At 44.9% G+C, this 14,195-nt stretch overlaps 2 protein-coding genes across 2 annotated transcripts in view; both read left to right on the top strand.

Annotated features, from left to right (window-relative positions):
* The first annotated feature begins 17 nt into the window (after positions 1-17).
* On the top strand, positions 18-2,822 carry LOC124003751 (zinc finger protein 658B-like). Its single transcript, XM_046312304.1, has 2 exons — positions 18-87; positions 290-2,822. The coding sequence occupies exons 1-2, from the start codon at positions 63-65 to the stop codon at positions 2,050-2,052; spliced, it is 1,788 nt and encodes a 595-aa protein (XP_046168260.1). The 5' UTR covers positions 18-62; the 3' UTR covers positions 2,053-2,822.
* Positions 2,823-11,846: 9,024 nt separating this feature from the next.
* Positions 11,847-14,195, top strand: part of LOC124003753 (lysosomal alpha-glucosidase-like) — a gene marked incomplete at its 3' end in the record, with an annotated part of 32,277 nt that continues 29,928 nt past the window's right edge. Inside the window, 2 exon segments of the mRNA XM_046312305.1 lie at positions 11,847-11,993; positions 13,016-13,099. Of these exon segments, the coding sequence (XP_046168261.1) occupies positions 13,016-13,099 (84 nt within the window).

Genomic DNA, 14,195 nt, shown 5'->3' with positions numbered 1-14,195 from the left:
AGGAAGAAGAAGAAGAGGAGGAGGAGGAAGTTGTTGGGCTGATTAATTCTGATGGAGAAGAAATGGACTGGGATTCTTCTCTTCTTGGTATGTTGAGATGAGTTTGTGAGTCAGGTAAACTTTCCCAAAATGCCCAGGTTTTTCAGAAATCCTGGTTGGAAGATTCCCGGAATCAGGAGGGAATAAACAGGAAACGGAATCCTCCAGCCAGGATTTCATTAAAACCTGGGGATTTTCTCTTGACTCGTCTGCTGCTTTGTTTAACCTGTTCCAATTTTTTTTCACACAGGATATAATCCCAGTCAGAGTTCTGACATTGAAGAGAGTCCCTCTACATCAGGAGAACCTGAACATCACCAGGAGAATCACACAGCTAAGAGCTCTCACTGCTGTTCAGTGTGTGGAAAAGACTGCCAAAAATTATCGGCGCTACAAAAACACATGAGAATTCACACAGGAGAGAAGCCTTACCCCTGTACTTTGTGTGGAAACCAATTCCGTGAGAAGGGACACCTGAAAGCACACCTGAAAACTCACACTGGAGAGAAACCTTACCACTGCCCCGCCTGTGGGATGAAGTTCGCCCATTTGGGAGCCATGAAAATACACCTGCTGACACACACTGGAGAGAAACCTTACCCCTGCTCTGTGTGTGGGAAGAGTTTTACCCAGTCATCGCGTTTGAAGCAACATTTCCGGACGCACACAGGAGAGAAACCTTACTCCTGCTCTGTATGCAGGAAGAGTTTTGCAAGACCAGCAGACCTTAAAGTACACCACAGAGACCACACAGGGGAGAAACCTTACAGCTGCACTGAATGTGGCCAGAGCTTCACCAGTTCCCACAACCTATGGAAACATCAGAAGACCCATCTACCACCTGGACTACCACAACCTGTTGAGTTTGACAACCACAACCAAACACCAGAGATGAATGCTAAAAACGAAGGACTGAAGGAGGAAGATGAGGAGGAGGAGGAATTTAGTGTTCTGATCAATTCTGATGGAGAAGAAGTTGGATTGGACTTGGATCCTCCTCGTTTCAATCCTCCTCTGAGTTCTGAGGAAGAGGAGAGTCCGTCAACATCAGGAGAAACTGAACAGCACAAGGTGAACCACAATACGGCTCTGAGGTACAGCTGCTCTGTGTGTGGGAAGCAGTTCAACCACAAAGGACATCTGCGAAGACACGAGAGTGTACATTCAGTTGAAAAACCTTATGGTTGCTCAGACTGCGACAAGATGTTCGGTTCCACCATAGCTCTGAATAGACACAAGAAGTTACACAGAGAAGAGAAACCTCACATTTGCACAGTGTGTGGGAAAGGTTTTGTTCAACTGTCACGTTTGAAGGAACACTACCCGACGCACTCTGGAGAGAAACCGCACTGCTGCTCTGTGTGTGGGAAGCGCTTCACTACTGCTTCGTACCTTAAAACGCACAGCAAAGTCCACCTGGGGGAGAGTCCCTATACCTGTAACATATGTAGGAGAGATTGCCAGAAGTTGTCCGCATTCAAGTTACACATGAGGATCCACACAGGAGAGAAGCCCTTCAGTTGCTCTGTGTGCGAGAAGCAGTTCACTCAGAAAAGACATCTGCAAGACCACCAGAAAGTACACACTGGAGAGAAACCGTACCCCTGCACCCACTGTGACAAGCGGTTCAGCTTCTCCTCTGCCTTGAAAAGACACCAGCAGTTACACACAGGAGAAAAACCCCACTGCTGCTTTGTGTGTGGGAATAGTTTCTCTCAAGCAGGGCGCCTGAAAGAACACCTACAGACGCACTCGGGAGAGAGACCTTTCTCCTGCTCTGTCTGCGAGAAAACCTTCAGAAAAGCTTCTGAACTCACGATACACAACAGATCTCACACAGGAGAGAGACCGTACAGCTGTGCCGAATGTGGTAAGACATTCACCAGTTCTATGAAGCTGGGACGACACAAGAAGATCCATCAGAACACAAAAACTGAAGAGGTTCTGACTAAAGATGTGAAGAGTATTGATGATGATGAAGTGGAGACTGCCTCCGCAGTTAGTGGATGCTAGTAGGGTGAAGAGGAGGAGCCTCTACAGTTAGTGGATGCTAGTAGGGTGAAGAGGAGGAGGAGGAGCCTCTACAGTTAGTGGATGCTAGTAGGGTGAAGAGGAGAAGGAGGAGGAGCCTCTACAGTTAGTGGATGCTAGTAGGGTGAAGAGGAGAAGGAGGAGGAGCCTCTACAGTTAGTGGATGCTAGTAGGGTGAAGAGGAGAAGGAGGAGCCTCTACAGTTAGTGGATGCTAGTAGGGTGGATAATCGTGATGATTGACGACCGTTGGTCTCCTAACGAGGTGCCGGTTTAGACTGGGAATGATGAACAATGATGACCTCATAATGTAAAAAAATATATATATCTGCACACTGATGCATGTTTCCAAGAATTGTATTTTTATTTTAAGTGAGCAATGTTTTTGTGAAAGGTTAATGGTTTCAAGATTAAGCCAATTTGTATCAAATACATTTAAACTATTAAAAAAAAGAGAAAGCATGAAAAGGTGCATAAAGACAGCAGACTGAACAGTATAAAGCAGATTAACAACATACTATCACACATCAGTCAATCCAACGTGAGAAATGACATGAGCCAACAAGCTGGTGGAATCTATAAACATTTTAATAAAATGATCATTGTTCTTTCTATTTTATTATGGTTAATTCATGTGATTAATATGCTAATTATGCAACAATCCAAATATTAAGTTTGTAGTCCATAGAATAGCTCTTCTTCCCTGTTCTTAACACTTTACAATAACTTGTCTTTTAATATCAATGTTCACAATGTTAGTTGTTTTAGAAAGTAGGATATTGCTGAAAGAAGCGTGTGTGTGTGTGTGGGCAATCATTTCAGAATGAGGTGTTTGTGGAATATTGATATGGATGTGATGTCATAATCATGTTACGTGATGTCATAATCATGTTACGTGATGTCATAATCATGTTATGTGAACAATGGAAATAAAAGTATAGATGGTGAATGTGCCAGTCCTTTCATTGTCCGGAGTCGGCACGTGTTGTTGATGACATTTACACTATGGCATGCCACTATTACCACACCTCTCAACACATGTGGTTTCTGGTTTTAGTGGAGAGGATCTAGCCTGGTACAACCATCCAGAGGTCTCGTGAGCTTGCTTTCCGATTCGCTACAGCGGTAATCAGTCTGGTAATGCCATGCGCAGGTGGCGCCGTCCTGCTTCATGCTCCCGGGGGTCCTTGTCCCCATCTTTTTTTGAACGGGCTTTGACAATTCTATCATCAAATTTGTGAAATATTATAAACTTGATGGTATATTGGCATATACCACACCCCCTCGGACCTTATTGCTTTACTATACCAAGGCTGTCAGCCAATCAGCATTCAGATTATATTCTTCTTTGTGGATGAATGTACTTCTCCCAGATGAATTTGATGATGTTTTTACAATGAAGACCATTCAAAACCATTCAAAACTCCTACAAAAGGGAATGGCTACTTCCTGGAAAACGACGGATCACTTTCGTACCGTATACACAAGGCTAGCATTGGAAGGGCGAGAAGTGTGGGGGACGATCGAGAGGATGAGTGGGGTTCAGAAGGGATAGGATCCCGTGTTGACCAGTGGGAGGATATGGGCAGTAAGAGAGGAGGAAGCGGAGACGATGGCTAAAGCCTTTCTCCTCTGTCAGAAGGAGAGAGAGAGAGAGGGGAACCACCCTACTATGGTAGAGGGCAACCGAGAGGGGAACCACCCTACTATGGTAGAGGGCAATAGGCTGGGTTTCTCTGTCAGAAGGAGAGAGAGAACGAGAGGGGAACCACCCTACTATGGTAGAGGTGAAGAGGGCAATAGGCTGGGTTCCTCTGTCAGAAGGAGAGAGAGAACGAGAGGGGAACCACCCTACTATGGTAGAGGGCAATAGGCTGGGTTCCTCTGTCAGAAGGAGAGAGAGACCGAGAGGGGAACCACCCTACTATGGTAGAGGTGAAGAGGGCAATAGTCTGGGTTCCTCTGTCAGAACGAGAGGGGAACCACCCTACTATGGTAGAGGGCAATAGGCTGGGTTCCTCTGTCAGAAGGAGAGAGAGACCGAGAGGGGAACCACCCTACTATGGTAGAGGGCAATAGGCTGGGTTCCTCTGTCAGAAGGAGAGAGAGAGAGAGGGGAACCACCCTACTATGGTAGAGGGCAATAGGCTGGGTTCCTCTGTCAGAAGGAGAGAGAGACCGAGAGGGGAACCACCCTACTATGGTAGAGGGCAATAGGCTGGGTTCCTCTGTCAGAAGGAGAGAGAGACCGAGAGGGGAACCACCCTACTATGGTAGAGGGCAATAGGCTGGGTTCCTCTGTCAGAACGAGAGGGGAACCACCCTACTATGGTAGAGGGCAATAGGCTGGGTTTCTCTGTCAGGAGAGAGAGAACGAGAGGGGAACCACCCTACTATGGTAGAGATGAAGAGGGCAATAGGCTGGGTTTCTCTGTTAGGAGAGAGAACGAGAGGGGAACCACCCTACTATGGTAGAGGTGAAGAGGGCAATAGGCTGGGTTCCTCTGTCAGAAGGAGAGAGAGAACGAGAGGGGAACCACCCTACTATGGTAGAGGTGAAGAGGGCAATAGTCTGGGTTTCTCTGTCAGAACGAGAGGGGAACCACCCTACTATGGTAGAGGTGAAGAGGGCAATAGGCTGGGTTCCTCTGTCAGAAGGAGAGAGAGAATGAGAGGGGAACCACCCTACTATTGTAGAGGGCAATAGGCTGGGTTTCTCTGTCAGAAGGAGAGAGAGAACGAGAGGGGAACCACCCTACTATGGTAGAGATGAAGAGGGCAATAGGCTGGGTTTCTCTGTCAGAAGGAGAGAGAACGAGAGGGGAACCACCCTACTATGGTAGAGGGCAATAGGCTGGGTTTCTCTGTCAGAAGGAGAGAGAGAACGAGAGGGGAACCACCCTACTATGGTAGAGATGAAGAGGGCAATAGGCTGGGTTTCTCTGTCAGAAGGAGAGAGAGAACGAGAGGGGAACCACCCTACTATGGTAGAGATGAAGAGGGCAATAGGCTGGGTTTCTCTGTCAGAAGGGAGAGAGAACGAGAGGGGAACCACCCTACTATGGTAGAAGGAAATAGGCTGGGTTTCTCTGTCAGAAGGAGAGAGAGAATGAGAGGGGAACCACCCTACTATGGTAGAGGTGTAGAGGGCAATAGGCTGGGTTTCTCTGTTAGGAGAGAGAGAACGAGAGGGGAACCACCCTACTATGGTAGAGATGAAGAGGGCAATAGGCTGGGTTTCTCTGTCAGAAGGAGAGATAGAACGAGAGGGGAACCACCCTACTATGGTAGAGGACAATAGGCTGGGTTTCTCTGTTAGAAGGAGAGAGGGAACGAGAGGGGAACCACCCTACTATGGTAGAGGTGTAGAGGGCAATAGGCTGGGTTCTCTGTTAGGAGAGAGAGAACGAGAGGGGAACCACCCTACTATGGTAGAGATGAAGAGGGCAATAGGCTGGGTTTCTCTGTCAGAAGGAGAGAGAGAACGAGAGGGGAACCATCCTACTATGGTAGAAGGAAATAGGCTGGGTTTCTCTGTCAGAAGGAGAGAGAGAATGAGAGGGGAACCACCCTACTATGGTAGAGATCAAAAGGGCAATAGGCTGGGTTTATTTTTTTTGTACCTTTTATTTTGACAGGGAGTCTAAGCTGAGACCGAGGTCTCTTTCCCAGATGAGCCCTGGATAGCACCACAATACTGGGGTGGCAGGGTAGCCTAGTGGTTAGAGTGTTCCATGTGCTTATTTAGGACAAATGTGTTTACATCCCTGTTAGTGAGCATTTCTCATTTGCCAAGATAATCCATCCACTTGACAGGTGTGGAATATCAAGAAGCTGATTAAACAGCATGATCATTACACAGGTGCACCTTGTGCTGGGGACAATAAAAAGCCACTCTAAAATGAGCAGTTTTGTCACACAAGACAATGCCACAGATGTCTCAAGTTTTGAGGCAGCGTGCAATTGGCCTGCTGCCTGCAGGAATGTCCACCAGAGCTGCTGCCAGAGAATTTAACATTTCTCTATCATAATGTTGTTTTAGAGAATTTGGCAGTACATTCCGAACCACAGACCACTTGTAACCACGACATCCGGTTTCTTCACCTTCTGGATGGTCTGAGACCAGCCACCTGGACAGCTGATGAAACTGTGGGTTTGCACAACTGAATAATTTCTGCACAAACTGTCAGAACCCATCTCACGTAAGCTCATCTGGGTGCTTGTCGTCCTTACCAGTGTCTTGACCTGACTGCAGGTCGGCATTGTAACCGACTTCAGTGGGCAAATGCTCACCTTCGATGGTCACTGGCCTCGCTGGAGAAGTGTGTTCTTCACGGATGAATCCTGGTTTTAACTGTACCGGGCAGATGGCGTGTAATGTGTATGGTGTCATGTGGATCCACCGCCATCACCTCATGTTTCAGCATGATAATACAACGCCCCATGTCCTGAGGATCTGTACGCAATTCCTGGAAGCTGAAAATGTCCGTTCATCCATGGCCTGCACACTCACCAGACATGTCACCCATTAGCATGTTTGGGATGCTCTGGATCGACATATATACGACAGAGTGTTCCAGTCTTTGCCAAATGGACACACTGATTACACCGTGATCAATTGGTGGCTAAAGAAATGAGCGCATGGAAGTCTTAGATGGCCTCGATAGGCCGATGCAGCAGTAGGACTATAACTCCCGTCATCACCTGAGTAACACACATAGAGGTCTAAAGCCCACAGATGACAACAGAACATCCTGATATATTCAGGTTCTTTCAGTCACATTGATCTCTACTCTGCATGTCTGCCTCCCTTTTTCATTTGTCAGTCACATTGATCTCTACTCTGCATGTCTGCCTCCCTTTCCATTTGTCAGTCACATTGATCTCTACTCTGCATGTCTGCCTCCCTTTCCATTTGTCTCGACTTGAGCTTATTGCTAGTGAAGTGTAATGTTGTATTGCCCGAGTGGCGCTGTGGTCTAAGGCACTGCATCTCAGTGCTTGAGACGTCACTGCAGTCCCCGGTTTGAATCCAGACTGCATCACATCCAGCCGTGATTGGGAGTCCCGTCAGGTAGTACACAATTGGCCAGTTTTGACTGGGCGGAGGCCGTCATTGTAAATAAGAATTTGTTCTTAACTGACTTGCCTAGTTAAATAATTCTGTAGAGCTGAGAGCATTCTGGAGAGAGATCCCCACATTCCCCCTTCTTCCTGTCTCAGCCTTAAACTCAAGACACATTATCTTCACACATTTCAGATGCTTTTTACTGACAGACACAAGTCAATAATCAGCTAGGCCAAGTCAATAATCAGCTAGGCCAAGTCAATAATCAGCTAGGCCAAGTCAATAATCAGCTAGGCCAAGTCAATAATCAGCTAGGCTTGATTATAATCAGCTAGGCCAAGTCAATAATCAGCTAGGCCAAGTCAATAATCAGCTAGGCCAAGTCAATAATCAGCTAGGCCAAGTCAATAATCAGCTCGGCCTGATTATAATCAGCTAGGCCAAGTCAATAATCAGCTAGGCCAAGTCAATAATCAGCTAGGCCTGATTATAATCAGCTAGGCCAAGTCAATAATCAGCTCGGCCTGATTATAATCAGCTAGGCCAAGTCAATAATCTGCTCGGCCTGATTATAATCAGCTAGGCCAAGTCAATAATCAGCTAGGCCAAGTCAATAATCAGCTAGGCCAAGTCAATAATCAGCTCTGCCTGATTATAATCAGCTAGGCCAAGTCAATAATCAGCTCGGCCTGATTATAATCAGCTAGGCCAAGTCAATAATCAGCTCGGCCTGATTATAATCAGCTAGGCCAAGTCAATAATCAGCTCTGCCTGATTATAATCAGCTAGGCCAAGTCAATAATCAGCTAGGCCAAGTCAATAATCAGCTAGGCCAAGTCAATAATCAGCTAGGCCAAGTCAATAATCAGCTAGGCCAAGTCAATAATCAGCTAGGCCAAGTCAATAATCAGCTCGGCCTGATTATAATCAGCTAGGCCAAGTCAATAATCAGCTCTGCCTGATTATAATCAGCTAGGCCAAGTCAATAATCAGCTAGGCCAAGTCAATAATCAGCTAGGCTTGATTATAATCAGCTAGGCCAAGTCAATAATCAGCTAGGCTTGATTATAATCAGCTAGGCCAAGTCAATAATCAGCTAGGCTTGATTATAATCAGCTAGGCCAAGTCAATAATCAGCTAGGCCAAGTCAATAATCAGCTAGGCTTGATTATAATCAGCTAGGCCAAGTCAATAATCAGCTAGGCCAAGTCAATAATCAGCTAGGCCAAGTCAATAATCAGCTCGGCCTGATTATAATCAGCTAGGCCAAGTCAATAATCAGCTCTGCCTGATTATAATCAGCTAGGCCAAGTCAATAATCAGCTCTGCCTGATTATAATCAGCTAGGCCAAGTCAATAATCAGCTCTGCCTAAACTGCTGGCTTCCCTCAATAGGCATATGCCTATAATTTTTTTGAAAGAGCTAATGGCCAAGCTCTCTGGCAATGACTCTCTGGTAATGACTCTCTGGTAATGACTCTCTGGTAATGACTCTCTGTGGGTGAGTCAAGCTCTCTGGTAATGACTCTCTGTGGCTGAGTCAAGCTCTCTGGTAATGACTCTCTGTGGCTGAGTCAAGCTCTCTGGTAATGACTCTCTGTGGCTGAGTCAAGCTCTCTGGTAATGACTCTCTGTGGCTGAGTCAAGCTCTCTGGTGATGACTCTGTGGCTGAGTCAAGCTCTCTGGTAATGACCCTTTGTGGCTGAGTCAAACTCTCTGGCAATGAATTGTGAATGATTTTATTTAGACAGGAGGAGTAATTAAAATATTTTAACAAAAGATACATTTACTTTAGGGGAAGCCAGAATCCAAACTGCGCAGCTGCCAATTTACCTTTCTAATTAGCGAATGGCTGAAACCAGAGATCTGTAAATAACGACGAGATGCTCATGTCCCCGCCCTAACAATGTGAAACGTCATCCCAAATGCGGGAACGCAGGCGACAAGTTTAGGCCTGCATATTATGCCACATAGAAACGCATTGGGTTTATTGAGGACAGATTTTTAGCGGGTGAGCCCTCTCTCTTCGCCTCTTCCTCTCTGCTGAAACTAGCCAGCGAAACAGCGCCCCTCTGTCTTACTATCTGTAGCCCATGTATTTGATGCTGTCCGGCCAGAAAAGGTATGACATGCCACACTACTACTGTCCAGACAGCATCAGATACAGGTCTATTTCTATGGGCACCAGCACTGTTCATGACACACACTGTTCACACGCCTCTTGTTGGTGGAGAGGATTTTTCAGGTTTAAAGTGTATTTCCTGCAGTTCTACACATTTAGTCATCGGGGTGCAAAGAAAATGTTGCTGTTTTAAAGCTAATTTTCTTGCAATTCTAAACATTTACCATGTCTAATATGTATTCATTTGAGTGACAAAAAAAATTACAACATTATCTATGTGGTAAAAAACCAACTATCCCATGCTGTCATGGGCTAGTTGACCCGGACATTTCAGACCAGTTATACATATCTCTCTATGGTATGTAATGACTAACATGACAAGAGGAACTGAACGATGAACTACCCAATTTATACATTGCACCTTGTGCATTCTACTATTACAACTTTCAAGAGTACGTTTAAAGCCGCACCTTTGAAAAAATGATATACGCTGCATTCAGGAAAGTAAAACTCATCCATCTACACACACACAATACCTCATAATGACATCACAATACCTCAATGACATCACAATACCTCAATGACATCACAATACCTCAATGACATCACAATACCTCAATGACATCACAATACCTCAATGACATCACAATACCTCATAATGACAAAGCAAAAACAAGTTTTTTAAACATTTTTTGCAAATGTATTAAAATACAAAACAGAAATATTACATTTACATAAGTACTCAGACCCTTTACTCAGTACTTTGAGTACTTTGGCAGCGACTACAGCCTCGAGTCTTCTTGGGTTTGACGCTACAAGCTTGGCACACCTGTATTTGGGGAGTTTTTCCCCATTCTTCTCTGCAGATCCTCTCAAGTTCTGTCAGGTTGGATGGAGAGCATCGCGGCACAGCTATTTTCAGGTCTCTCCAGAGATGTTCAATCGGGGTTCAAGTCCGGACTCCGGCTTGGCGGCCAGCTCTAGGAAGAGAGACCAATGGGTATACAGATGAGATGTGCTTCAGTCCCAGCCCATGTGGGGGGTGGAGGGGGATGAGTCCCAGCCCATGTGGGGGGTGGAGGGGGATGAGGTAGTTGATGTGTTGGCTAAACGGGCCCTGAGGGGTGGTGGAAGTGGAGATTTCAATAAGCAATGCAGAGGCTTTAGGGACTGATATGGGCAGAGGCTTTAGGGACTGATATGGGCAGTAATGATGCAGAGGCTTTAGGGACTGATATGGGCAGTAATGATGCAGAGGCTTTAGGGACTGATGTGGGCAGTAATGATGCAGAGGCTTTAGGGACTGATATGGGCAGAGGCTTTAGGGACTGATATGGGCAGTAATGATGCAGAGGCTTTAGGGACTGATATGGGCAGTAATGATGCAGAGGCTTTAGGGACTGATATGGGCAGTAATGATGCAGAGGCTTTAGGGACTGATATGGGCAGAGGCTTTAGGGACTGATATGGGCAGTAATGATGCAGAGGCTTTAGGGACTGATATGAGCAGTAATGATGCAGAGGCTTTAGGGACTGATATGGGCAGTAATGATGCAGAGGCTTTAGGGACTGATATGGGCAGTAATGATGCAGAGACTTTAGGGACTGATATGGGCAGTAATGGTACAGAGGCTTTAGGGACTGATATGGGCAGTAATGGTACAGAGGTTGCAGGAGTAGTGGGATAGAGACACAGGGCAGCGTCTATTCCCAGTACAGAGGAAGTCGGGGAGGGGAGGACGGCAGGAAGAGATGGAAGTGAGGAGGCCATCCTTTACCTCAGGGGTTCCCTAACTCGAGTTGAAACCCTGTTTGACCAGTCTTGGGGTTGGAAACAGCCGGTTGAATAAGTCATTACATCTGATAGGAAAACCAAATCACTTCAAAACATATTATTTGATACATTGACGTTCACACATTTAATGTGCTGCCACATACTGAACATTAGAATTATTCCCCGATACGGATGATGTTTCAGCTCGCTAACAGTCTCTGATTTTACTCAAACAGCGCTACAAGCAAGGCTGCCATTTTCTGCACGGTCAACGCACCTCAGCAGAGAAGGAAGAGAATGCAAGACATCCCACTCCCTATTTTCTTTTTCTGGTCCATATATGGTTAATGAACTTCGCAGACTAGCTCTAGCTGCTAATGCATTGGTGTCAAAGGGAGAGCCACCCTGTCGAGCAGAACGGAACTGAATATGTTTTGTTTCAATGGGAAACAGCCTGAGTGGGACATCATTTATCCACCATCTTTGACCTCGCTGGCTGGGACTTGCCTGGGCACAAAGTGTAAAGAGTTGACTGGGTAGAACCTCGACAGATATGTATGTTGTCTACCTCACTTGCTTTGGCAATGTTAACACATGTTTCCCATGCCAATAAAGCCCTTGAATTGAATTGAATATAGTATCCAATCTTTTGTTTTCTTTAATTTAGAGACACAGGGCTGTCAGATTTGATTTAGTTCTTCCGTTTCTCTGTCTCCAGTACAGTAGGTGGCGGTAGTGCATCGTTTAACGGTGAATCCCGACCGCCGTTAAATCCACCGAAGAAGAACAAGCCTGAGAGAACAACAACATGTTTATGGAAGGAGAGACGACGGCATGCTAGACACGTTTTCAAAAAACCTACATCGAGGGAACGTGTATTATTATCAGTATTATTATTATTATTATTATTTTTATTATTATTACTATTATTAGTGAAAAACCCGAGACAAACAGTCGAGGTAAGAAACGTTCGTGTGCGTCGCTTTCTTTTATCTCGTATCCAAGGAAACTAAGGTTAGATATCTACTCCAACAAACCTAATGTTGTCTAGGTAACCTTTCACAGCCTCGTTGTTCAGTTAGAGGGATACTAACTAGTTACATTTACATTTACATTTAAGTCATTTAGTTAGTTGTCTAGGTAACCTTTCACAGCCTCGTTGCTCAGTTAGAGGGATACTAACTAGTTAGTTGTTTAGGTAACCTTTCACAGCCTCGTTGCTCAGTTAGAGGGATACTAACTAGTTAGTTGTTTAGGTAACCTTTCACAGCCTCGTTGCTCAGTTAGAGGGATACTAACTAGTTAGTTGTCTAGGTAACCTTTCACAGCCTCGTTGCTCAGTTAGAGGGATACTAACTAGTTAGTTGTTTAGGTAACCTTTCACAGCCTCGTCGCTCAGTTAGAGGGATACTAACTAGTTAGTTGTTTAGGTAACCTTTCACAGCCTCGTTGCTCAGTTAGAGGGATTACTAACTAGTTAGTTGTTTAGGTAACCTTTCACAGCCTCGTTGCTCAGTTAGAGGGATACTAACTAGTTAGTTGTTTAGGTAACCTTACTTTCACAGCCTCGTTGCTCAGTTAGAGGGATACTAACTAGTTAGTTGTTTAGGTAACCTTACTTTCACAGCCTCGTTTTTGTTTATTAAATCCCTGTAATACGATATCGTGTAGTTGAGGTAAACTCAGCTAGTATCCCCAGCCGAGGTGGCCAGATAAATTCACCTTTGGCATTTACAGCACAGCTTGTGTTGGCTGTCTACGGGTCGAAAGTCTAGCAAGGCTATTCAACAATATTTATGAAGCTATGTATGCAATCTTATCTAACTATATGATACAGTCGAATCTACTAGCCAGTCAGGCTTACTGGAGATGTGTGTACACAGCTCTTTACAGTGTCTGTAAACCAAACACTGGGTTTGATATGCCGCTACATGTGTCTGTCGTGTCCTCACCCGTCTACGTTGTCCTGGTCTCTGTGTAGATGGTGTCTTATAAGCGACTGAGCCCAGAGGATGTCCAGTTCACCAACGCTGCTGCTTCAGAGGAGGCTCCTGTACGGGAGGAGGTGAGAGAACTACCGGACACTCTGGTGGGATTCTGTCATGTATAGGAATGTAGTCACATTTTACCCCAACCCTACAGTACCAGTCAAAAGTTTGGGACACACCTACTCATTCAAGGGTTTAGAACACCTACTCATTCAAGGGTTTAGAACACCTACTCATTCAAGGGTTAGAACACCTACTCATTCAAGGGTTTTAGAACACCTACTCATTCAAGGGTTTAGAACACCTACTCATTCAAGGGTTTAGAACACCTACTCATTCAAGGGTTTAGAACACCTACTCATTCAAGGGTTTAGAACACCTACTCATTCAAGGGTTTTAGAACACCTACTCATTCAAGGGTTTAGAACACCTACTCATTCAAGGGTTTAGAACACCTACTCATTCAAGGGTTTAGAACACCTACTCATTCAAGGGTTTAGAACACCTACTCATTCAAGGGTTTAGAACACCTACTCATTCAAGGGTTTAGAACACCTACTCATTCAAGGGTTTAGAACACCTACTCATTCAAGGGTTTAGAACACCTACTCATTCAAGGGTTTAGAACACCTACTCATTCAAGGGTTTAGAACACCTACTCATTCAAGGGGTTTTTCTTTATTTTTACTATTTTCTACATTGTAGAATAATAGTGAAGACATCAACACTATGAAATAACACAAATGGAATCATGTAATAACCAGAAAAGTGTTAAACAAATCAAAATATTGTTTATGTTGAGATGTCTGTTATTCTGTGAAGCATTTATTTGGCTGCAATCTGAGGCTGGTAACTCTAATGAACTTATCCTCTGCAGCAGAGGTAACTCTGGGTCTTCCTTTCCTGTGGTGGTCCTCATGAGAGACAGTTTCATCATAGCGCTTGATGGTTTTTGCGACTGCACTTGAAGAAACTTTCAAAGTTCTGAAAATGTTCCTTATTGATTGACCTTCATGTCTTAAAGTAATGATGGACCGTTGTTTCTCTTTGCTTATTTGAGCTGTTCTTGCCATAATATAGACTTGGTCTTTTACCAAATAGGGCTATTTTCTGTATACCACCCCTACCATGTCAAACACAACTGATTGTCTCAAATGCATTAAGAAGGAAATA

The sequence above is a fragment of the Oncorhynchus gorbuscha genome, linkage group LG18 (assembly GCF_021184085.1).
Source record: "Oncorhynchus gorbuscha isolate QuinsamMale2020 ecotype Even-year linkage group LG18, OgorEven_v1.0, whole genome shotgun sequence".
Lineage (NCBI taxonomy): Eukaryota > Metazoa > Chordata > Actinopteri > Salmoniformes > Salmonidae > Oncorhynchus > Oncorhynchus gorbuscha.
This window is presented reverse-complemented; position numbering and strand designations above follow the sequence as displayed.

What these genes read in the sequence shown, in the direction of transcription:
- LOC124003751 (XM_046312304.1), top strand. Translation starts at nt 63, where the DNA reads ATGGACTGGGATTCTTCTCTTCTTG. An exon ending in CTGGGATTCTTCTCTTCTTG is followed by an intron (nt 88 to 289) that starts GTATGTTGAGAT and finishes TTTTTCACACAG; the next exon opens with GATATAATCCCAGTCAGAGT.